This window comes from Halichoerus grypus, chromosome 10 (assembly GCF_964656455.1).
Source record: "Halichoerus grypus chromosome 10, mHalGry1.hap1.1, whole genome shotgun sequence".
Classification (NCBI taxonomy): Eukaryota; Metazoa; Chordata; class Mammalia; order Carnivora; family Phocidae; genus Halichoerus; species Halichoerus grypus.
The window spans coordinates 29422905-29449225 of record NC_135721.1 but is presented as its reverse complement, the minus strand read 5'-3'; the positions used below and the strand labels follow the sequence as shown (position 1 = coordinate 29449225).

The 26321-nt window shown below is 39.6% G+C and overlaps 1 protein-coding gene across 4 annotated transcripts in view; it reads left to right on the top strand.

Annotated features, from left to right (window-relative positions):
- The window catches only part of EIF2AK2 (eukaryotic translation initiation factor 2 alpha kinase 2), a 37040-nt gene that overhangs the window by 4412 nt on the left and 6307 nt on the right, over nucleotides 1-26321 (top strand). For 2 of the 4 annotated variants that reach the window (XM_078056188.1, XM_078056189.1), the window contains exons 2-15: nucleotides 716-847; nucleotides 1237-1357; nucleotides 2865-3019; nucleotides 4428-4554; nucleotides 5060-5157; nucleotides 5324-5417; nucleotides 6959-6993; nucleotides 8200-8262; nucleotides 10120-10242; nucleotides 13766-13885; nucleotides 15660-15840; nucleotides 19629-19757; nucleotides 25202-25303; nucleotides 26211-26264. In XM_078056188.1, coding sequence (XP_077912314.1) covers nucleotides 729-847; nucleotides 1237-1357; nucleotides 2865-3019; nucleotides 4428-4554; nucleotides 5060-5157; nucleotides 5324-5417; nucleotides 6959-6993; nucleotides 8200-8262; nucleotides 10120-10242; nucleotides 13766-13885; nucleotides 15660-15840; nucleotides 19629-19757; nucleotides 25202-25303; nucleotides 26211-26264 — 1521 coding nt within the window. In that variant the 5' untranslated portion in view covers nucleotides 716-728. The remainder of the gene's footprint in view (nucleotides 1-715; nucleotides 848-1236; nucleotides 1358-2864; nucleotides 3020-4427; nucleotides 4555-5059; nucleotides 5158-5323; nucleotides 5418-6958; nucleotides 6994-8199; nucleotides 8263-10119; nucleotides 10243-13765; nucleotides 13886-15659; nucleotides 15841-19628; nucleotides 19758-25201; nucleotides 25304-26210; nucleotides 26265-26321) is intronic. The other 2 variants (XM_036070409.2, XM_078056190.1) reach the window with 2 other exon arrangements.

Genomic DNA, 26321 nt, shown 5'->3' with positions numbered 1-26321 from the left:
CCCCTGTTTTTACTTTTGATAAAGCCCAATCTATCTTTTTTCTTTTGCTGTCATCACAAAGATTCCATTGCCAAATCCAAGATTCTGAAGATTTACCCCTATGTTTTCTTCTAAGAGTTTTATAGTTTTGGCTCCTATATTTAGACTCTATATTTTTTAGATTTTCATTATGACTTAAATCATTGCTACTCTCTTGGTCTAATGAGACCCATAAACTGGGGTCCTAATTTACCCAGGTAAATTTATCTATAATTGACTAATGCAAATTTTAAAGGGAAGATTTTTGGGATTTCATAGGGGAATCTGTTTCTGTATAGTGAAATCTTTAATGATTTCATAAACTTCACTTTACGTATGTACTCTCAACCTTATTCTTCTCAACATGAAGAGTTCTGATTCTACTTGTGTAGTTCAAGCAGGTGGATAAACCTGTCCCTGACCCTCACTGGAAGCAGAGAGCAGAGTGGAAGAGAAAGACCCTTTTCCTTTTTTGCCAGCTGAGTTTTGAACATAGAAAGTTTTGGAGAAATTAGCTTGGTGTGCAGATCATGAGAGAAAAAGATTTTGTAAGAAAGTTTTCTCTGGATTTATGTGGGGCTGAGATGAGTCTTATAAAGAAGATTCTTCTTATCCTGTTTTGTCTCCTACACTGGATTGGGATAATCAGGTTAAATATGTTATGTCTCACTTTTTTCAAACATCTCTTCTGTTCTAGGTTACTAGAAGAAATGGCCAATGAGCGTCCACCAAGTTTTTCTATAGAGGAACTTAATACATACTGTCAGAAGCACAGCTTGGTACCTAGGTATTATGAACTGTCTAAGGAAGGACCTGCGCATAACTTAAAGTAAATTGCTATTTTTTTAAAAGATTTTTTTAAAGTAATCTCTCCACCTAATGTGGGGCTCGAACTCACAACCCCAAGATCAAGAATTGCATGCTGTACTAACTGAGCCAGCCAGGCACCCCAAATTGCTGGGGTTTTTGTAAAGGTATATCTCTATAAAATATGAACTAGAAGAATGGCACCTCTGGCACAATTTGGAAGTCAATAATTTAGCTCTGGAGTGAAGATGATGTGCTGTTTTGCTGTTTGAGGGTAACTGCTTAAATTCTATACTGAGCCGGTTAAAACCTTCAAGGTAGTCAGTCACAGGAGGCAGTGTGACTGGAACACTTGTCCTTAGACAATGCATGGGTTTTATAACATTTTGTGAATATTGTCTTTGTAATCAGGTTTACATTTCAAGTTACCATAAATGAGAGAAAATATTCAGAAGCGGAAGGTAAATCAAAGAAGGAGGCCAAAAATGCTGCAGCCAAATTAGCTATTGAAAAACTTAATGAAGAAAGCAAGGTGAGTTAATGCCCTTTTTAACTTTACTCTGTGAGAAAACACCCACAGACAGAGTAAAGCCATTCGCAGGTTCTTTCCATTCAGAAGTACAGTCTTTTTCCTCCATCTCCATTTCTGTAGAGCCCTGAGTCAGAGGTTCATCTAAGAAGTAGTGGGCAAAGCCTGCCAATACCCATTTAGAGTGCCAGCAGTAGAGACCACCTCTGAAGTTGAGTGAATGCGAAAGGAAACAGCGAGAAATGAGCTGACGAGTTCTGGCAGGAGTCCCTCCACCCGACTGAGGGATGGAAGGACAGTGGGGAGGAAGGACAAAGGACAAAGAGATGGAAGGACCATGGGGAGGATGATGGATGAGCAGGACAGGTGATGGAAAACCAGCATTCATGGAATTGGTATCCTGGAGGCTGAGAACAGAGTAAAGAGTACAGAGAAAGCTATCTGAAGAGATTCCAGTTGAAAGTGTTTCTGAAATAAAGGAAGACCTCGATGCAGATGAAAGCAACTCAACAGATAGAGAAAAACACAGAGCCACCAAGAACATTGATCGTTGGGAAAGTCCTGGGCTCTAGGGATGATGAAAAAATCCTATAAGCATCGAGGCAGAAAAAGGAAATTATTCAAAATGTAAAAACGAAAAAAAAAAATCATGCTGTCCACAGCATCATTTTAAACCATGGGATAGCAGAGAACTGGCCGTAAAATGAGACAAGCAGTCGTTTACATGTGGGACCAAAGAGGATTGTTTCTCAGATATTGAAAATTTTGAAAACATTGACTTTCAAGATACTTTCCTGAAAAATCTTCCTCGATGATGTCACCCTTGTAACCCAAATTGGGGAAAGTAAATCAGGCAAAATTGCAAACTCACGAATTGTTAATGAGCCAGAAAATCAAGTCAAGAAGTTAGGAGAACAATAGACTACCTTTCCCCAAAAAAGCAGAAGACAGAAAATAATAACAAGGCCCAACATTGATGTAAAAGAAAACTAAGAAAACAATAAAGAAGGTCGATAAAACCAAAAGTTAGTTCTTTGACAAAATTAATAAAGTAGAAAAACTTTGGACAAGCTTTTGCCAGATTAGGAAAAAGGTACAGATAAGAATGGAAGGAATGGTGCTGTTATATTCCTCTTTCCCCATAAGGTGTGATCCAGGATATAGCTTTCCTTCAATATTGGTTATCTTGTTTTTTGAGATTTACAAAGGGTAGAGTGAGCTAGACAGTGTTAGAGTATTTTGCATGGATAAACAATAAAGTTCACTATTTTGTTTTTCCATAGAAAACTATAAAAGGATGGTTCCTTTCCTACTGTTACCTTTTTTCTTGTGGATTTTTTATGGTAGAAAAAGATATATACTTAGACTTTTACTCAAGGTAGTAGACTAGGGCAATACATAAAATCTGAGTTGTCTTTCAAATTATTCATTTAGTAATTTTATTAGAGGAAACAAAATGGTTAAATCTTTGTTTTCATCTGTATTAAACAAGATTTTTTTTTCTTTGTAGGCAGTTAGTTCTTTATCACTGACAACAGATACTTCAGAAGGATTAGGAGTGGGATCCTTTGAGAATTTCATAGGCCGTATGAATAGGCTTGCCCAGAAGGAAAAACTATCTGTAAATTATGAACAATGTGAATTGAAAGAATATGGGCCAGAAAGGTGAGATGTAGTTCAGCTTTTCCTTCTATTTCATTGTATCTAAGCAATAGAACGGGCTTGTTTTCATGTCTAATTTTCTAGAAATATTTGTCCTCCTTTTGGGGACCTTTTGCATGGAAGGTTTTATATGACTTATACACAACTGGTCATCTTCATAATTAAAATATGAAAATGCTTAATTGCTGAAGACTTGGGACCCATATACCATAATGGATCAAATCTGGGGAATCCTTTGTTTCTGAGGTCTATCTGGATGGTTTAGTCTTCAGGAGACCGAAGAGAGAATGGGGTGCCCCTGCTGGGGGTGTGTGTGTGTGGAGATGTTTCTCTCCCACAGATCACAGTGGGAGTTGCTGTATGACAATGACTGGACCACATGTGTAGGTAAAATGACTCTCTCTTCACCATCATCAGATTAGAGAGCCGTTTGTCTAGGTGTTTGTCCTTCACATTCAGTTAAATGTTGTCACTCTCTAGACAAATACCAGGTCCTAAAAGAAATGGGTTTTAGCCACAGGCTGTGAGGAGACCCGGATTTAAGGATTATAAAGGGTGGGATGGAGTAGAGCTTCAGAGTTGCCAAGATTTTGGAAGTGGAGATAAGAATGGATAGGAACTAGGAAAAGCAGAAAGTAAATGAGCCTGAAGGAGATTGTTTCTTGGCTACAACCTACCCATTGAATGAGAGAGAGAGAGAAAAATCTAAATGGCGAATAGTCCAAATGACCCCTTCAGAATACTGTCCTCTGAATTGACTCAGTTACGGACTTCTTAGCTCTGATGGCTTTTAGGCCAGAACCAGGAAGAGGAAAACGGAAGAGTATTCATTGGCATGAAATAGTCCAAAGTGAATTGTGTGAGTCAATCTCAATAAAGTAGGAGGCTATTTTTTCGTAGCTCACCTGTTGGGTTCCTTGGGATTAAACACTCTAACATAAGTTACCTAAAAGAGAGAAGTCTACTTAGCGGTGCCCGGGAGAATAGGAGCTGTAGAAACCACCCAGCCACTCAATCTAATTCTGCCTTCAGGGCCCAGCAGGGAAGACTCAACCCTGGTTGGGTGTATTTGCCTCCATGGCAAATAACACTGGAATAATTTTGAATTAATGCATAGTAACTCCCTGATACACATTGCTTTTCCATATTCAGTAGAGTTCTCATATAATTGTCCGAGGTTCCTTGCCTAACACAAATGCAAGCTGATGACATCAAGCTCTCCTGGTTATTCTGGCAAATTGGTCAGTCATCTTATCAGAGATTTATATTCTACAAGATACAAACTAAATGTACCCATTAAATTGGGGTTATATTAAGGTCTTTGTTCATCTGTGTTTGTTTCCAAATCCTAAGTTAGATTTACTGGGTTTTTTTTAGTATTTGGGTAAATGCTCTCTATCATTTCTCCTAGATTTTACTATAGATGCAAAATTGGGCAGAAAGAATATGGTGTTGGTGGAGGTGCTACCAAACAGGAGGCAAAACAGATGGCTGCTAAATCTGCATATGAGCGGATACAATCAGAGAAAACCTTAATGGTATGAAATGCCTTTGGATTTCACTTTTAAATTTTAAGATTCTTTCTGAAGTTGATTTGAGGTAAGACTGTTTAGATGATGCCAAGACAACCAATCACATAGCAAAAGGATTCCTCCATTCTGTGTTTCCCCAATGAGCCAAGAGCCATGGGGCCATGAGGCCCCAGAGAGTAAAATTCTGTTCACAACTCAGGATTGGTTTTTTTTTTTTAAGATTTTATTTATTTGAGAGAGAGAGAGAGTATGAGCTGGGGGGAGGGGCAGAAAGAGAGGGGGAGGAAGAAGCAGACTCCCCACTGAGGAGGGAGCCCGATGGTGGGGCTCGATCCCAGGACCTTGAAATCGTGACCTGAGCTGAAAGCAGACACTTAACCAACTGAGCCACCCAGGTGCCCCCAGGGTTGGTTTTTAAATCCAGTTCAAGCATCCATAAATAAATGTGGTAGTTAGCACAGAGACTGAGCCAGTATGGAGAAGTAATGTAATTGCTCTTAAAACTCCTAAGGGGTACTCTTTCCTTCAGAAAGATGACTCACTATCAAGTGATTCTTGGACTACTTCACCTAGTAACTCGGGAAACAGCACTTCGGTGAAAAGCATATCGTAAGTGTGGACAAACAACTGTGATAATTTAACAAATTCAGATTGCTGCCTGAGAGCACATTTTTATGAAAATGTTTAATGTTTAAGGAGAATTTAGAGAAAGAAATTCTGATCAACAAAAAATAGGCAGAATTCACAAACTAATAATTATCCCCTTTTCTTCTAGTGCTTCTAAATCACCACTTGAAAATGATTTCTCACCAAATGCACCAGAAGGAAATTGTAACAGCAACAGTATAAACAATTCTTCATCTCCTCTGGTATAGTATTAGCCTCTAGCTTCCTGATGATCTTTTTCTCTATTGTGTTTCTTCATTTAAAAATTGCCTCAGTACTCAACCATAATTTTTGTACTTTTATCTCATGCATTCTTATTTCATATTAATATGTGGCAGCATTTTGGCTTTCTCCTTTCTTTATTAACCCCTGTTCCTCACTTGCAAAATTCTTCTACTCTTCACTCCCATCTTCCTCTCCCTACTCACCTTCATGTTTTCATATATTCCTGTTATCTTGCTTATCTTCTACCAGCTGGACACTACTTAAAATGTCCATTAATATAGTCTGCTCCTGTTTTAAAAAATCAGAACTAAACTTAAAAATCAGATAATTTTGTGGTGACAATTAGTGTTACGTAAGTGCCCTATTTATGATGAACTGTAAACAAATCGATAAGAAAAAGAAAAGCAACTCAGAAAAATGTACAGAAGATCTGAACAGACAATTCAGAGAAGAGATACCCAAATGGGCAACAAAAATATGAAAAGATGCTTTACTGCATAGTAGTAGGGAAAATGCAAATCAAAACAACAGTTAGGTACCTTTTTTAAACCCAACACCATGGCAAAATTTGAGTCCGGCAATACTAAGCATCGGCACAGCTGTATTCCAATTATAACTACTACATGCTGCGGGTGGAAGTATAAGTTGGTACAACCATTGTGGAGACAGTTTGGCAATATGTAGCAAAGCGGAGGGTGTGCACGCCATGCCTTCAAGCAGTTCCATTCCTGGGGATGTCTACTAGAGAAGCACTCCTATGTATGTACAGAGAAACATATGTAAGTGTGTTCTTGCAACCTCATTTGTAGCAGGAGGAGACTTAAGCAACATTGTCATTTGACAGAATGGCTAAATTGATATACTATAGTCATCATACAGTGGGAAGTGGTATGAGCTCAAAAACTCTTAGTTTGATGCTCCCTGCTCGGTGTCAACGTATTCAAATTGGTAATACTACAAAACCTACCAGAATAAAAGTGAATATGAATAAAGAATAGCTATGTGAAATTCATTTTTGAGATATATTGAAGATTCCTCTTTTTTTGCTAAATATTAAAATTTAATTTGTGCTAAAAATGAAATTATTAGTATTGCCATTTTTCCTTTTTCTTTTTTTTTTTTAGCATTGCCATTTTTAGCCGGTTACCAGATAAGAAACACTTGGGGAATTATTTTAGACTGGATCCCTGAGCTCCATCTGTGTCTCTAGCACTGTGGAGAGCTGTGATGCACGCCTTCTTGTTGAGACCCAGTGCTTCTGCTGAACTTGCCCCGATTGCTTTTTTGTCCTCCCTGCCTTATCTGTCTGGTTGCTAGAATAGATGAGAACATTGATCTAGCCAAGTAAACTGAGAAGCAGGGCTTGATGGGAGTACACAACTTAATGAGGCTGTTCATCTAACGGACCAAAAAAAAAATGTCACAGAACCATCCAGAAGTACAGGAGGAAAAAGAACAAGATAAAGCAAGGTAATTGATTTAATCATCTACAATTGTTTTTCATTTTCTTTTGTTACAGAGCGATGTCAGAAGTAGTGAAAAGAAGGTGAAAAGGTGGGTATCATTATGCAGTGCACATATTTGGAAATGAAGTTTTGTTTCAGACTTAGGTTATTAACCTTATTTACTAAGTCTTCAGTATTTGTAGAGTACTATATACCCTTCTTTGAGTGGAATTTCAGAGGTAGAAAGCATGGTTAAGGATCCCAAAAAGTTTGAAATCTATAAACAAATGATTTTACATATGTAGAGAAATCTTTGAATGTATGTACACACTGCACCATAGATGAAAGGGCCTGTGGGGATCACTAGGGTCATTGGTTAAGGGCATTATTTTGGAAGAGGTTGACAGAAGTGAACTTGGAGGGACACTTTCCAGAGAACTGCATTATTTTGCAGACAGGCAGGTAGGGTAGAGATGGCATAATGACTTGGGTAAGAAGAGAAAAAGATCCAATATTATATAAATGATGGTGGATTGGTTTCTCGAACGGAAGAGAAAAACAAGGACATAACCATAAGTCATCAATGAGGGCAAGATGGCAGTGGGAGCCATTATGAGCCACCAATATATTCTGAACAGTAGGAGATGTGTCAGGGAAGGATGATTCCCGATGTGGGTGTTTGAGTGGAGAGAAGAGAGGTGTGTGTGTGTAAGATGATCCAGCTGTCAGCCATGGTTATCACGGCAGTGACGAGGGATGAGGATAATTTGCAAGACAAACTGTATGGGAAGAGTGGACAGGATTTGAGGGAATAGAGTTCCAATAACTGGGTGAAGAAGAGGCAAAGGAGAAGGAGATACAGACAGGAATCATGGACACTGATGGGGTTAAGGAAGTTCAAGACTTGAGGGCTTAGGGGGAAGATAGCAATTGGAATATGTTTAGTTACTAGTGGGGTTTGAACTTCCAATAGCACATGGTTCACCACCAGCCAGGAGTAAAGTACAAAGACCAGAATGACGGTGCAAGGAGATCTATTTCCTTTGGTTTTGAGTCTGTAAGGAACAAAGGAGAGGCTGGTGGCAACACCAACAGTGAATGTGTTAAGGCAAAAAAAAAAGGAATCAGGAAAGGAATGAAAAATTATTAGTGGATAGAGGAGAACTGTCAGTATATTGTTTTATAAAGAAAGGTTATCACTTTCTACCTTGTAATTCTAATAGTTGACTCAAAATATAAAAAAACTAGCACATGACATAAAGTTCTATTTTATTTGAGTTTTATTTGAGTTTTATATTCTTCTCTTAAATTTTAGAAGTTTGGCACCTACCTTTAACTCTCCTGTGACCAAAGAAGACAAGTACACTGTGGAAGACAGGTAAGAGGGAAACCTGTAAAAAAGAATCTGTTTAAAGATATGTTTGCGCATTCGACAAAAGCTTCTGAAGGGACTGTTGTACATCAGCCAGGTTAAATTCTATTTCTCCCTGAACAGTTAATTTTTTTTTAGTACAGTCAGACCCCCAAAGAATCATCGTCTCTTGGAGAGGTAATGTTTAGATGAATCCAGATGGAATGTGGTAAATGTAGATCTGTGTGATACTGATGTGAGTTTTTCTGACACCCATGGAAGTTTTTAATATTGAAGGTAAATATTTCTATAAACCAGTGATTTTTTTTTAAAGACCCCTGAAGGAATCCAAATAGATCCACTCGAACCTGTTTTCCATATTCCAGCTCCATTCCAGATTTCACATTGAAAAAAAGGTTCCTCTTGTGGTAGACTATGTGTTTGGGTTTGAACAAAATATCTAAAACAAATGTGAAGCCTCTTTGCAACAGGAGGACATTGAATACAAGTGTAAAAAAAAAAAAAAAACGATAAAGAATCAACAAACATTTAATAAGAACCTCATATATGCCTGGCACTGTGCTGGGCATTGGATTTATAGTGGGAACAAACAGAAACAGCTTCTGCCCTCACAGAGCTTTGTGGGGATGATAATTATGTGAAAAATCTGTAATTATAATCTATGGTCAGAGGTCTCAAGGGAAAGCAATGACCTGGTAAGAAATGGAAATAGGACTGTTGGGTTTAGTGTGAGGGGTGAGGCAAAGGCTTTCTCTGGGGTCAGCCATGTCGGGGCGCCTGGAGGGTGAGTTAGCACAGGAAGGTGGGGTCTGTGGCTTCGTAAAAGCAGAGCATGTGGGAAAGTGAAGGTAGGAACAGTATGCGAGCATTCAGGGGGCAGACGCTGTGTGCTTGGAGTGCGTGAGCAAGGGCGTGGTGCCATGGGACAAGCTGGGGAGGGAAGCACGAGACCCCTTTTAGGCTATCTAAGGACTTTCTGGGGTTTGCTGAAAGCAAAAGGAGCCTATTGGAGAGTTTAGGCAACAGAGAGATGGGCTCAGAGTTTTTCCCCCTGCTTGCTGCGTGGTTCATGGATTGGAGCAAAGGAAGGAGACTCGGAAGTGGAGTGTCCGAGCTAGCATGGTTCTGTGGTAGCTGACGGGAGCTTGGACTGGTGTGAAGATGTTGGAGATGGGGAAAAGTGGGCACACACCAGTGATATGTTTGGGGAGTAGAACTGGCAGGGTTTAATGATGGAATGTGGGGCAGGAGAGAGAGGGGAAAACCAGGTAGTTACACATGTAGGTGGGCTCAGAGACCATGCTCATTTCTCTTACGACAGCTTGGTGGTAGCTGGGGAACCGAATATGGTGCTTCCTTCTGAAGTTTTACACCTTAAGTAAGCATCTTTATTATGGCTTTTGTGCAGCCAGAAGTTGAATGTCATTACTAGGGTGATTTGTTACAATGGGAGCAGGAGCGAGAGAAACTATGACTGTGATTCAAGAGTTTCTGTGGAGTGGACTCTTCTTTTTTTTTTTTTTTTAAAGATTTTATTTATTTATTTGACAGAGAGAGACACAGCGAGAGAGGGAACACAAGCAGGGGGAGTGGGAGAGGGAGAAGCAGGCTCCCCGCAGAGCAGGGAGCCCGATGCGGGACTCGATCCCAGGACCCTGGGATCATGACCTGAGCCGAAGGCAGTCGCTTAACCGACTGAGCCACCCAGGCGCCCTGGACTCTTCTTATATAGAAGGGTAGAGCCGTGTTTGTTATTCAGTCCGTTGTGCCGGTGATGTTAAGGGGAAGTGGAAGTGTTGGGTGGGGGGCGGGGGTGGGCTATGACCACTGAACTCAGAATAACAGTGGCATTTCTCTTTTCAGGTTTGCTCGTGATTTTACAGAAATAACACCGATTGGCTCAGGCGGATACGGTCAGGTTTTCAAAGCAAAGCACAAAATTGATAGGAAGACTTATGTTATTAAACGTGTTAAATATGATAAAGAGTAAGTAGTACATGTTTGTTTCTTTGAATGAGAAGGTGTGTGAACGTGCACGATTCTTTTTTTATGTCTCTCTCTTCTTCATTAGCAGATTATTTACTTTTTTCTAGTCTTCCTTAAAAATGTCACTCTCTCATCAGGAGCTTGGCTTCCTCTGACATGACTTCACTTTATTGTGGTTATTTCAATAAAAAAATTGGATAGACCATTGACCATTCTTTTGATCCTGTCTTGATGACAACTAAAGTTATAGAATCATCTAGCTTACAGTGACCTTTGAGATTTTCTGGTCTCCTCCCTTTATTTTACGGATTAGGAGACTGAGACCCAAAGAGGCGAACTGATTTGTCAAAGGTAAAACCTAGTTGGTAACCATCCCATTTGTCTATTATTGCATAATACACCACTCCAAAATGCAGTGGCTGAAAAAGAACAAGGTACTATTATCTGTCACTGTCCTGTGATTGGTTGTGTTCATTGGGCCATCCTCATCTGGGATCTGTTATGCTTTTGTAGTCAGAAGTCATCAGAAAGCTTGGGGGTTAAGCATCTGCCTTTGGCTCAGGTCATGATCCCCGAGTCCTGGGATTGAGCCCCGTATCGGGCTCCCTCTCACCGGGGAGCCTGCTTCTCCCTCTCATTCTGACCCCCCCCCCACTTGTGCTCTCTCTCTCTCTCTCTCCCCCACCACCGCCTCTCTTTCACAAATAAATAAATAAAATCTTTTTTAAAAAAAGAAGTCATCAGAAAGCTTGGCCAGGGATGGCTGTCACCCATGGCTAGCAGTCAAGCTGGCTGTGGGCTGGAAATTCAGCGGGGATTGTTAATCAGAGCGCCTCCACCTGGCTTCTTCATGTCACCTGGGCGTCTCACAACTTAGTGCCTGGGTTCCAAGAGCTATTGTCCCCAGAGCAAGTCATCCCAAAAGGGAATAGCAAAAGCTACTTTTGACCTAGTCTTGGAAGTTCCACATTATATTGGTTAAACAAAATCACTAAGGCCAGCTCAGACTCAAGGGGAGAGCAAATAGACTCTACCTCTTAATCTGAGGAGTGGTTGCATGTATGAGGAGGAAAAGAATTGATGACCATCTTTGGACACTACCTACTATGGTAACAAGGTAGAGATTTATTTATGTTTAAATTTTATTTTATTTAAATTCAGTTACTTAACATATTGTATTATTAGTTTCAGAGGTAGAATTCACAAGGTGGGGATTTAGAACTTGTTCTCTGGAATGCCAATCCACTGTGTTCCCACTATAACCCATCGCTCCCCGTGTTGTTTTATATATTATCTGCACCTACTGACTCCCACCCCCCACTTACTGGATAGCAGAACTCCTTCAGAAAAGAGAGCACATGGTAAGGAGGTATTAAATCACATGCTCACCAATTCACCAGTCTTGCTTGTTGTTTTCTGACAGTTGTACTATGTGTAACTTACAGACCTATCCCTCAAGGTCTAGGGAAGGAGATGGGGAAGGCACACGGGCTAAGGAAAACGCTGTGAGCAAAGGAGAAGCAGGCATGGAGTCCTAGCCATTCCTCATCTCAGCCAAACAAACCTACCTCCTGTCCCATGGAAGATGCCTTGCAGTTGAAATCCTTCCATAACCACCTAGCATCAAAACAAGGCTTTCTCTTTCCACATTGTTTTGTGTGTGTGTGTGTGTGTTTAAGGTTTTCTTTATTCGTTTTGAGAGAGAGAGAGACAGAGAGAGCACAATCAGAAGGAGAGGCAGAGGGAGACGGAGAGGCAGAGGGAGAGGGAGAAGCCGACTCCCTGCTGAGCCGGGAGCCCGATGTGGGGCTCCATCCCAGGACTGGGAGATCATGACCTGAGCTGAAGGCTTAACGACTGAGCCACCCAGGTGCCCCATTATGTGTTTTGGGTTTTTTTTAAGATTTATTTATTTATTTTAGAGAGAGAGAGAAAGAGCACACAGGGGGAGGGGCAGAGGGAGAAGGACAGAGAAACTCACGCAGACTCCATGCTGAGCACGGAGCCTGACACAGGGCTGGATCCCAGGACCTGAGCTGAAACCAAGAGTCAGACGCTTAACTGACTGAGCCACCCAGGCGCCCCTCTTTCCACATCGTTTTGCTTGACAGGAATGAAGGATTACTCCTTCTGTTCAATTCCATTGTTTTTTTACCGGTAATACTTAATGATGATAAGGGCACAGTATCTTGGACATTTTTAGTGGCTTCATAAGTTGGTATAACACAGTTAAGAATATACTTGGAATATTTATACACCATGACCCATGGGTTTCCTGTCTGGGAACCTATTCTAAGAATATTATCCAAATGATGGAAAAAGTTATATAAGAATATGTCAATTACAGTGTCATTTATAACAGTGAGAAATTAGAACAAACCAAATGTCCAGCAATGAAGAAATGATTAAGTATGTTTTATTCTCTCCCCTGCTCAATGGCTATTTTGCAGTCATTAAAAAAATGAGGCTTGTATACTGAAAATACTTACACATGAAATGGTATGATGCTGGAATTTGCTTCAGATTAATCCAGGGGAGATGAGGAAGTGGATAAGAGCATAGATGAAACAAGATTGGCCAGGAGTTAATAACTGTTTCATCTGGATGATGGCTAGGTAGCGGTCATGACACTATTTGTTCTAATTTTCTGTACTTTTGAAATCTTACATGAGAAAGTTTATACATGATGGTTATATAGGTTGTGTAACAAGGAAAATGGTAAAGATAACCTGTTATGTGGAAAAATAGGATAAAAATTATATACTATAATTACAAGTATATAAAAATGTGTGTGAAGAAAGACGATAAGAAACAATCCAAAATAACTGATTATATTAGGACTGTTGATGTATGAGTACTTTTTCTTCCTTTATTCTTATAAATTTTATGTCATGTAGATACAGAACTTTTCAAATTAAAAAATGGAATTATAAAATGTTTGCTTACCCCTTCTCACCATTGAAATCTCAAATTTATTTATTCCACATAGCATAGAATTATCTTTGCTCTTGACTCCACATCCCTGTAAAGCTCCCACATGTGCTGTGTAGTCTCACTTTCTCTGCATAGATGATCTCCTTTGTGTATTTTTGCTATGCATTGAAAATTCTGATTTATGTTCTTCAAGTTGCCTGGATTACCCTTGCTGCCCAAACAGGGTTTGCTTGTGAAACCCAAAGTGATTTTAACACAAGTCTAAACAAAATACAATGTGTGAATTAGCTACCAAAATTTGCGTGACTGGCATTTTGGAGACCACCACAAATGACTTTTAAATTTTCTGATATTTGGAATTAATGAAGTCACCGCTTTTTTTCTTATATTGAGTGTGAGAACAGCTATGTTTTTTTCTGTGTGTTCAGTCTTTCCTTTTGAGTGCTCCTGGCTTCCTTTTAAATACTCAGAGTGTGGGAACCATGGTGACCATTGACTAAGGGAGCATACATAGCTGTCTTCTGTTACTCAACCTGTAGTTTTTACAGGGATGTATAATGACACTTTTATGTTCCCTGTTTCTTTAAAGCAAGAAGGTAGAGCGTGAAGTAAAAGCTTTGGCAGCACTTGATCACCCAAATATTGTTCACTACTATTGTTGCTGGGCTGGGGAAGATTACCATCCTGAGGACAGCGTAAATCCTTCAAGGTAACTAAAAAGAATTCTCATAGCCCTAATAGGATGGAGGAAACTGTCATTTACTATGTGTGGGCCACCGGATAAGGCCGTTAATTAGCAATATCACAACCACACTGTTTGAGACACTGTTATGTCTCTATTCACCAGGTAAGGAAATAATGAATAATCTTTTTGTGGCTCCTATTCCTTGCTCCAAACTTGCTTAAAAAAAATTTTTTTTTTATTGTCCTCAGCTATTTTCAGAATCTCAGTCAATGTGTAGGCTTACTCACATGCCCCAACCTCAGACCAGGCTGTAAATGCAGCTTTGTGGAGAAAGTTTGAACATGTTACACACACGACAGCTGGAAGCCCCTCCTCAGCTGCCAGCACTTTTCTGGCCTTCTCAGAGGCCCTTGGTTGGTGGGGTGCAGTCAAGAGGGTCTCTCTCTCTCTCTCTCTTTTTTTTTTTTTAATTTTATTTATTTATTTTACAGAGACACAGTGAGAGAGCGAACACAAGCAGGGGGAGTGGGAGAGGGAGAAGCAGGCTTCCCGCTGAGCAGGGAGCCCGATGCGGGGCTCGATCCCAGGACCCTGGGATCATGACCTGAGCCGAAGGCAGACACTTAACCGACTGAACCACCCAGGCGCCCCTCTTTTTAAAATTTAAATTTTTTTTTTTTTTTTTTTTTAAAGTAGACTCCATGCCCAGCATGGGGCTTGAACTCACGACCCTCAGATCAGGAGTCACCTGCTCTACCGACTGAGCCAGCCAGGCGCCCCGAGGAGTCTCTCTTGAATACAGCCACACCACTTACGGTGGCGTGGTGGGCAGGGAAAATAATTTTAAGACTATGAGCTGAGATGCAGGTACCCCACCTGGTATCACTCATGTTTTGTCTCAAGCCCCTGACAAAGGACTGGAGGGCTCTCAAGACCTGACATCTCCCTCTGAAAGTCAGCCAGTGTTTCTTGGGGGGACCGTCCTCACGGAAATCCCGAGGACACTGAGGCCTGTTCATTCATCAACTCCCGACTCCAGCCCTGGCTGTGCCCCATGTAATTGAGAGCTTTATCATTGGTTTCAGGGGTTGCTGACCATCAGCATACAGGCAGGACTTTAGCTTTCCACAGATTCTTGGCTTTCTCTTCCTATTTTCTAGCCAACATAAGTTCAAAGAATATAAATTAATATTGAGGCCAACCTAGTTGAGAAAGCAACATAAAAGCATGGTTAGCAAAATCAGTCCTCACAGGTATCTCTTAGCAATTTATTGGCACTTCTCTTTGAGAACCTATCCTTACACTGTTGTTTTTGATTTGTTTTGCCCGTATTTCTTTCTTATTAAACCATAACTCCCATGACAGCAAGGACGGTATCTAACTCATTTTTTCATCTCTAGGTGCCTGTTCTGTGCTTTCCACAAAACAGATGTTCAGTAGGTCGATAGTAAATTAAAACGTTCCAGAATTATTTTATGTAGTAATGAGCTTTGGTTCTCTTTAATGCCATTGTATTAATGTTCCTATTCCTATTAGCAAAGGGGATCAAGGATCCTTTACCATTAAAGAATGGGCAGGCTCAAACTTTATAAAATAGTTAACAAATAGCGCTCTGGACATTTAGGAACTTATGATTTAAATAAAAAATGATGTATTTTGATTCAAGTTTATTAGATTTTTGTTTTGAGACATGTTTTGGGGTTCTTAAGGAGATACAGTGTAATTTTAAAAAGAAAGGTTATTTTTTATGAATTTATTTTTATTGCTACGTGTAACGTACTGCACATTTTATATCCAGACAAAAGATTAAGTGCCTTCTCATCCAAATGGAATTCTGTGATAAAGGGACATTGGAGGCATGGATTGACAACAGAAGAGGCAAGAAGCCAGACAAACCTTTGTCTCTGGAATTATATGAACAAATAGCAGCAGGTGTGGAGTATATACATGGTGAACAGCTAATTCACAGAGACCTTAAGGTAAATGGAAAATGTACTCTTCAGATTTGATGTGATTTAGTAATTTTAAATCTATCTTCTCTAGTTTTAGAATTGATTGACAGTCCTGAGGAAATAATATCTCTGATCCTTTAAAGTTAGAATGGATCTAGAACTTGCCCCAAATACCATTCCATAGCACCACTCAGAAGATCTCCAGGATAAATGAATGTACCTAGATAATCGGAAGGAGCCCTGTAGGCAGGAGCTCATTCCCTTCTGGTGTTATCTGGCTGCTTGTCATACTCCAGTTGCAAACACCAAAAGCTTTCGTAAGCTGAACATTTCTGTGCAGATCATTACCATGGTTAGCACAGCCAACGGGCCGCTCTGTCCCTGCTTCTGCCGCTACTCAGGCTTGTTTGAGAAGCAGAAGGGACTCTCGTGACTGGCTTTGGGAACATGGTTCTCCTAATTTCTTAAGTCATTACTCTTGAGGGCAGTCACAGCTACTAGATCCAGAGTCTAGAATTTTCTTGGCATCTGGTTAGACATTTCTACCCCATGATTGGAAAATTGTACTGATCCAAAACTTGGAACACATAGCTTTGTATTTTTATTTTCTGCTGGCTTCCTAGCTTCTTTCATGGTCCAGATGAGCTGTTTTCCCATTTTACCTTCTCATCAAAATGAAAGAAGGGACAGAAGAATTTTTCATGGTGTCCCCCAGTCTCTCTTCCCTATAATCTGTCTACTCCCATCACAAACTAGCCATGCGGAATCCTAACACTGTTCATGTTCTTCTTGCACGGCACACTCTTCTGCTTGTCTTCTTTGGTCTCAATTTCTTTACATAGTCTTTCCTGATCACTCTGGATCTGGCAGAAGCAACTAATCTATATGGATCTTGGCTGTCTGCTTATCCTGCCCATCTACAATAGCCAGGAATGAGGAATGAAGTGAAAGAGTTTCTTGAGAAAAAGAAGCACTTGTGTATAGAGTTGTTGGGTCTAGATAGGAATAACTGGCCTATAAAAGATAGTGTGTCTTTGGTCTGCCCCCGGGAGCTGGAGGCTTGAGGCCTTTGTGTTGGAATCCACCTGGTTCTTTCTTTCTTTCTTTCTTTTCTTTTCTTTTTAAGATTTTATTTATTTGAGAGAGAGAGAACATGAGGTGGGGGGGGCAGGGACAGAGAGAGAGAGGGAGAGAGAGGGAGAAGCAGACTCCCCGCCAAGCAGGGAGCCCAATGTGGGAATCGATTCCAGGATGCCGGGATCATGACCTGAGCTTAACGGACTGAGCCACCCAGGTGCCCCTGGTTCCATCTTTCTTTAACGATATCTTAAAGGTGCATTTTAAAGTTGGAATGTTATAAGAACTATGCTCAAAAGAATAGATTTAGAATGGCTATACCTTCACTTTGGAATAAATCATATATATAGTTAAATAAAAAATTTAAGCACAATTACTTATAAAGTAATCTGCAAATAAATGCAGACGTTTGGGTATTAACTCCCAGGCCCCCCTCTGGATGAATTCATGAAACTGACAGGTGCTACCTGGCCGTTCTTTTCCCTAGCACCTCTGTCTCCCACGCTGCCTGTGCCCTGGGTTACGGGGGGTTCTTCTCTTGGCTGTGTTTGCAGACAGTGTTCGCTCCATGGCCGCAGTTGCTCAAAGGTCAGACTTTAATACTCCTGAGCCTTCGTGCCTCTCCTAACTTTTCTAGCTTTACTGCTAGAGTTGCTGCTTTCTCCCAGCCTAAAGAAGATGCCAGCGAAGGCGTGCACCTTTTTCTGTGATGCTTCACACGATACCAGCTGTAGGTGCTTTTTGCCAGAGAATGGTCTTTACCCCAGAAGTCCCTACTGTATAAAGTCTACCAGCATTTACCACTTTCTGTCAGAATCTGCAGAATTAGACCATCAAATCATTACATCATACATCTGAAACTTATATGTTAATTATATGTTAGTAATAAAAAAAGATATTACAGCAAAATGGAGAGGAAAAAAAACTAGACGAAGATACTGGTGAGGGACATAGAGGTTTCTAGAGTAAAAGCTTTGGAGGTTCTTTCCCTCTGTCGGCCCAGGCTCTTTGGTCAGCCTCGGTCTGCGGATTCAGTCCTTTCTTCCTGTACCCGCTGTATAAAGTTTGCACTTTTTTTTTTTTTTTTGGCCTTATTATACCATAACTGATTAGACAAAATGTGACCTTATTGTTTTTCTTTTTTTTTTTTTAAGATTGTATTTTATTTATTTATTTGAGAGAGAGAGCGAGAGGGAGCACCAGCAGGGAGGAGAGGGAAAAGCAGGCTCCCTGCGGATGCGGGGCTCGATCCCAGGTCCCTGGGATCGTGACCTGAGCCGAAGGCAGACGCTTAACTAACCGAGCCACCCAGGCGCCCGTATTTTTTCTTTTTAATGAACTATTAACAAATGATCTGCTATTTTTACTAGACAGTCTCATCCAGCTTATATATTTAGAAGCATTGTAAATGCAACCTCAGGGTTGCTCAGAGTCAAGTTATAGACCTCTGCGGGAGGAGCCGTTGCACTTGCAAACCCAGCGTCTTCCTACATGGTAACCTGAATACTGCCTTGGGAGGTTTTTCTCTCTACACCCACCCCACACGCATCTGCAGGTTTCCGTCTTCATTATCAGCAGTAGATTCCAATCTAACTGTGAATGGTGCCAATCTAACTGCTAATTTCTGCACGAGCCTTTTTAGGCTGGCTTCTTGGAAGCTCCTCTTTCACCCTTCTTGGCTTTATGGTCTCTTCCCTGTCAGCTCCTTTGCTAGGCCCTCTCGTGAGTATTACTTACCTCCCAGAGTCTGCATGTGTACATCAAGCCCAACATCATATTCAAAGTTGCCTTTTCAAGAATGACAGAATATGTTTTTTTAAATATTTTATTTCTGAGCAATGTCTACACCCAATGTGGGGCTCGAACTCACCACCCTGAGATCAAGGGTCTCATGCTCCACCAATTGAGCCAGCCAGATGCCCCAAGATTGGCAAGATATTAATCTCCTTATCAACAACCTTCCTGTTTTCATGGTCTTTAGAATGTTCGTCAATACCACCTACAAAATGGTGGAATAGAATGAACAACACTCCCCATTCCCCCCCCCCCCCGCCGCTTTTTCGATATGCTTAGAGAATTAACGTACATGAACAGAAATACTTAAGTGCTAGTTATCAGCTTCCAGTTGATGTGGCCTGCCTTCAAGGACAGAGGGGGTGTGTTTGTTAAGAAGTTGTCAGGGGTCTGGAGAAATTGACATCAAGGAAATCCCCAGGAGAAATTCTTCACATGATATCTTAACAGCTTTATTGAGAAGAGACTCATTCTGAGACTCTCAAACTTAGAGATCTGAAGGGCTTCTACTTCCACCCCCAACAGATCCTGGATTCATATTTGCAACATTTCTACCAAGTCGGTGTCCAGCCCCGCCTGAGATGGGAACTCTCAAATTCCCATTCTTTGGACCACACTATTAGTATATTAGGATATATTAAAGCAAGCGTTTGGTTGTTTCTATCCTCTAGTACTGTGCAGAGTGAATCCACCTTCCACTAAGCATATCTTCAGATATTTGAAGGCAGTTATGCCCGAAGCCTTCTCTGCTGACAGAGAAGTCCTTACTTCCTCAGCTGGTACTTTAAAGATCTGTGACTAAGTATCCTGTTTTGGGCTACCCATGTAAGGGTAGATGCCTTATAAGGAAATATAAAAATAGCCCTTGTTAAATATGATTTGGATATGTGATAACAGTCTGTTGAATTGGTACTTATAAATATTGGATTTTTTTTTTTCTGTAGCCAGGTAACATATTTTTAGTAAATACAAAACACATAAAGATTGGAGACTTTGGACTTGTGACATCCTTGAAAGAGTATGCAAATCGGACAAGTAATAAAGGAACTCTTCGATACATGAGCCCAGAGCAGGTGAGGTCCCTTTCCTTTCTATGTATTTTCCACTTCTTTTGTATTTCTAATTATAGAGATAATAGACACCTCTTATAAAATTAAAACAACACAGAAGCATATAGAACAAAAGGGGAATATCTAAATGGACTCTCTCTTCTCAGGGAGTCTATTGTTTATCCTTTTAGATAATTTTCTGTTTATATATATATATATATATAAACATATATAAACACAAATATATATGTATATAGAGACTTCATAAAGATATAAGGACATGCTTTTACAAAGTTACTGTAATGTTATTTTGCGACTTAATTTTTTTCACTCAACAATGTATCCTAATCTTTCTATATCAGCACCTGTGGATCTGACACATCCATTTTAGCAACTGTATTGTATGCTGACCTATACCATCATTTATGTAACTGTTTCTTATTGATGGGTATTTATTTAGGCTGTTAGCAAGTTTTTACGTTTCCCCCCTTATCTTTGACTCTAAAAACAAGTATTTCCATGATCATCTATGATAGGTTCCTTCAAGTGAAATTATTGAATAGAATGACAAGTGCATTTCAAACTTGGCCAATACTGTGACGTTGTCATCCCCAAAAAAGTGATTCTACTATGCCTTCCTCCCAAAGTGTTGGAGAATGCTGCCTTCTCCTTCCCATTCCCAATCAGACTAGGGTGCTAGCAGACTGCAGTTTGGGCCACTGCGATGAATGAGGAGTATCTTGCTGGTTCAATTTGCATTTTTCAGATTTTTAGTAAGGTAGACCATCTTTACATGTATTTACTTAACGATTTTTCTGCAGATTCTCTGTGTCCTTTCCTCATTTTTCTTAATTAGGTTATCTGTTCCTAATTTATTTGTAGGGAATATTTATATATTTCAGTTACTGATTCTGTATCTGTTAACCATATTGCAGATTTGTTCTCCTTGATTGTTCCTTATTTCTTTGTTTATGATATATCATGGAAGCTTAAATTTTAAGTTGTCATGTTTATCAGTATTTTCTTTATGGCTGCTGGGTTTCTCATTTTTATTTTGGAGGCCATTTCTCCCACAACATTACAAAAATATTTTGTGTTTTTACTTTAGTTGAGCTTAACTTGAATTAGTTTTTGTATACATCTGAGGAAGGGATATACCTTGATCTTCCTCATGTGGATATGCAGTTGCCCATCACCATGTATCAGATAGTTCATGATGTAAGCTTTTATTTTAAGGAAAATTCATAGAAACAAAAAGTAGAACAGAAGTTACTAGGGCCTGAGGGAGGAAGAATGGGAAATTGTTTAATGGTGCAGTTCTGTTTGGGATGATGAAAAAATTTTGGAAATAGATACCGGTAATGGTTGTGTGACATTGCGAAGGTACTTAATGCCACTGAATTGCACACATAAAACGGTTAAAATGATAAATTTTATGTATATTTTACCATAATAAAAATGGTATTTGTAATCAAAACAGTATGGTGGTAGCACAAAAATAGACATGTAGATCAATGGAACAGAATAGAAAACCCAGATATGAACCCACAATTATATGGTCAATTAATCTTTGACAAAGCAAGAAAGAATATCCAATGGGGAAAAGACAGTCTCTTCAACAAATGGTATTGGAAAAATTGGACAGCCACATGCAAAAGAATGAAACTGGACCACTTCCTTACACCATACACAAAAATAAATTCAAAATGGATTAAAGGCCTAAATGTGAGACTTGAACCTATAAAAATCGTAAAAGAGAACATAGGCAGCAATCTCTTTGACATCAGCCATAGCAATCTAGATGTGTCTCCTGAGGCAAGGGAAACAAAAACAAAAATAAACTCTTGGGACTACATCAAAATAAAAAAAAAGCTTCTGCACAGTGAAGGAAACAATCAACAAAACTAAAAGGCAGCCTACGGAATGGGAGAAGATATTTGCAAATGACATGTCCCATAAAGGGTTAGTATCCAAAATATATAAAGAATTTATAACACTCAACACCCAAAAAACAAATAATCCAATTTAAAAATGGGCGGGAGATATGAATAGATATTTTTCCAAAGAAGACATACAGATGACCAACAGAGACATGAAAAGATGCTCAACATCACTTATCATCAGGGAAATGCAAATCAAAACTACAGTGAGATCTCACCTCACACCTGTCAGAATAGCTAAAATCAACACAAGAAACAACAAATGTTGGTGAGGATGTGGAGAAAGGGGAACCCTCTTGCACTGTTGGTGGGAATGTAAACTCTGGAAAACACTATAGGAGTTTCTCAAAAAGTTAAAAATAGAACTACCCTGTAATCCAGCAATCACACCGCTAGGTATTTACCCAAAGAATACAAAACTACTAATTCAAAGGGATACATGCATCCCGATGTTTATAGCAGCATTATCTTACAAATTATGGTAACAGCCCAAGTGTCCATCGACTGATGAGTGGATAAAGAAGATGTGGGAGACACACACACACACACACACACACACACACGAATATTATTCAGCCATAAAAAAGAATGAAATCTTGCTATTTGCAATGATGTGGATAGAGCTAGAGAGAATTATGCTAAGTGGAATAAGTCAGTCAGAGAAAGACAAATATCATGTGATTTCACTCATATGTGGAATTTAAGAAGCAAAACAAATGAACAAAGGGGAAAAAAACAGAGAGGCAAACCAAGAAACAGACTCTTAACTATAGAGAACAAACTGATGGTCACCAGAGGGGAGGTTGGTGGGGGGGATGGGTGAAATAGGTGATGGGGATCAAGGAGTGTACTTGTGATGAGCCCTGGGTGATGCATGGAAGAGTTGAGTTACTATATTGTACACCTGAAGCTAATATTACACTGTATGTTAACTAACTGGAATTTAAATAAAAACCTAAAAGAAATGCTATTTTATCATACATGAAATTCCCACACACTCATGGATCTGTTTTTGGATGCTCTTCTGTCCAAATGACTTATTTTTATCTTTTTCTCTTTAATATCATACTGTCTCAGTTATTATAGCATTATAATATCGGTTTTAGTATTTGGACAGCAGGACCTCCCACATCATTCTTCATTTTAAAAATGTTCTTAGTGTTCACATTCACTATTCCATTTGGAATAAACCATAGAATCAGCCTGTCATGGTCCATCACTGGTGTTGAGATTTTTGACAGCAACTGCATTAAATTTAAGGATTCAACTGAGGAGAATTGACATTTTTATATATCTGAGACTTCTGCTCCAGGAAATTGACAGGTTTCTCCCACTTATTCAAGTCCTCTCTCAAGTCAGCCTTGGCCAGGCAGTCTTATGGTAACCGGTGACTCCTAATCTCTTTGTGGCATACAAAACACCAAAGATTTATTTCTCGCCCACGTGATGTGTTGGCTGCGATCTGGCTGTGGTTTTGTTCCATGTTGTCTCCTTCATTCCAGAACCCAGACTGAAGGAAGCACCCTGTCTGGGTCATTGCTGTCCTCACAGCCGGCAGCGGTGGTAGAACCTTGTGATGACTTGTGTGGGCTCTGCCCAGGAGTGGCACACATCACTACCCATCATGGCCCTGCGTGAAGTGCATGGCCCAACCCAAGGGGTGGAGATGGCAGGTGTCGTCCTCTTACTGGGAGGCCAGAGCACAGCCGGGGGCAATGATAAACCTACCTTACGGCCATTTTTATATTCTTCAATGAAGTTTTAAAATATTTTTTTCTTCATGAAGACCACTTATATTTTTTTTTTGACCACTTCTATTTTTAAAGCATTTCCCTCAATATGTATAGTGTTTTGCTGTTAAAATGGGACTCCTTGTATCTAATTGGTTATTAATAAGTCTATTGATTTTAAAACATATTTATTTTTAATTGTGGTAAAATACACATAACATATAATTTCCCGTGTTAGCCATTTTTAAGTGCACAGTTGAGTGGCATCACGTACTTTTACGTTGTTGTGCAATCATCTCCACCATCCGTCTCTAGAACGCTTTTCATCTTGCAAAACTGAAACTCTGCACCCATCGAATAGCTCTGCGTTCCCCTCTCCCCCAGCCCTGGCAACCACCATCCTACTTTCTGTCTCTATGAATTTGTCCACTCTAGATATCTTGTGTGAGTAGAATCATACAGTATTTGTCTTTTTGTGACTAGCTTTTTTCACCCAGCATAATATCCTCAATATCACCCATGCTGTAGCATATGTCAGAATGTCCTTCCTTTTTAAGGCTTAACAATATTCCATTGTATGGATAGACCACATCTATTCATCCATCAGTGGATTCGTGGGTTGCTCTACCTTTTGGCTCTTGTGAAAATTGCTGTTATGAACCTGGTTGTACAGCTATTGATTGTGAATGTTTGTCTTATATATAGATTCACTATTCTAGTAGCTTATATTTTTTGGTTGGCAGTTTATTGTCTATTTTTCATCTTTTTGATGTTTGAGAGTCTAGAATGGAGAGGAAATCCACCTGTTCCCTTTGGGGACCGTGTGGCACAAAGACATAATTTAAGTTTATTGTGGAATGTGAAAGTGGGAGACAATAGGTAGCTAATGGCCCCCCTTTAACTCCCACTTTATTAAATATCTCCTGCACCCTGTATTGCCACCCTAAAAATATTTTTTAAAAATTCATTCATCATTGTGCTTTTCATTTTCTTAGTGGTTTTTAAATTAAAAATCATTTTATTAGGGGATGATTTATACACCATAAAATGTACATATCTTAAATGTACATTTTTTTGACAAAGGCATATTCCTGTGAAACCCATAAGCTTATGAAAATGTAGAACATTATCCTCACCTGTGAGAATTCCCTCAGGCCCTTTCCAGTCCATCCCTCCTTCCCAGAGGCAATCAGTGCTCCGATTTCTATCACCACAGATTAGATTTCCCTGTCTTGAGCTTCATATGAATGGAATCATACTTTATGTACTTTCTTGTATTTGATTATTTCCCTCGAAGTAATGTCTATTGGAGAACTTCTAGTTATTGCTTATGCCAACAGATTATTCCTTTTCGTTACCGAGTACTATTCTATTGCCTGAATAGGCCACAGTGTGCTTATTCATTCTCTTGCGGATGGACATTCAGATTGCTTCCAGTCAGAATATTAGAAATACATCTTCTATGAACATTTGCATGCAAGTCACTTGTGAGAAATATTTTAGCTATTTTACCTGCTGCATCTTACTTAACACCACAGTCAAACTCTGAGGTTGGAACTTTCGTTATCCCCGTTTTATGGTTGAGATTATTCTACCCTTGATGGTTCATTTACATGGGTGATGCAGCTATTTAGTGACAGATTGGAACCAGGGCAGTCAGACTCCACAGATGTTGCTAACAAACATGTCTTGTAACATGGTAGAAGATATTTGGTCAAATAACTTTTTTTGGCTTCAGAAGAACATGGATATTTATATTGGGTGAGTAACGAATGTAAACATATCTTGGTCTCCTTAGATTTCTTCAGAAGAATATGGAAAAGAAGTGGATATCTTTGCTTTGGGGCTAATTCTCGCAGAACTTCTTTACATATGTCCCACTGTTTCAGAAACAATACAGGTAAATAATCTCTTGAATATATTCGTGTTGACTGAAAAGGAAATACAGATTTTATCTTTTCCATGTTTGGGCAACCAAAGCTTTTTGTTTAAGACCAAAACCTTTGGTCTTCTTTGAGAGGTATGTACAGCTCATAAAACTACAGCTGTTTCTTATTTGAGTCAGTCAGTAAACTTTTATGGATTGCCTGCTTTGCATAAGACACTGTGCTAAGTGCTACAGGGTTATAAAAATGAATAAGCCTTGTTCTCAAGGAGCTTATATTCTAGAAAGGAAAATAAGAGAATGCCATACATGTTTTGGGAGAAGACATGAAGTTTTGTGGAAATGACTAGGACAGAGATCTTGCTAGCTAGAGGGATTTCGGTTTCATGGGGGTATTTAAGCTGAGCTTTGAAGGATTGGTTTGCTTCTAATGGTCCAAAATAGAAAGAAGGCAGATCCAGCCTTCAGACAGCAATGTGCAGAGTGTGGGAATAGCAGGCAGTGACATTTTTATTGGAGTATATGTGACAAGGAAGCGATGGTTGATGGCACTGGAAAGACATGTTGGGGCTAGATGAAGGCAAGATGATGGACTTTCTTATGGAGGCAGTGGGTTGCCGCTAAAGACATTAGGCAACAGGACAGCTTGGTCTGAAGCTCAATAAAGGGAACTTGCCTGGAGCCAACAGCCTTCTCTATACAATGGGGTAATGAAAATACCTATCACATAAGATTCCAAAAAGGATGAAGGGAGATAATGCATATGATGCTCTTAACACTTCAGCATATCATGATGTTAAGGATGGGGCAAGGTGGGGAAGGGGAATCCTGTGTGCTTCTTGGCTAAGAAACAAGTTTGGTTTTCCTCCCAAGTGAATAATTTCCTAGTGATTATATATATATATATATGCTTTATTTTCAGATTTTTAAAGACCTAAAGGCTGACAAGTTCCCAGATATGTTTGATGCCAGAGAAGTAAGCACTTGAAAATAATCAGAATTTCATTTATTTCAATGTTCTATTTCTTAGTAT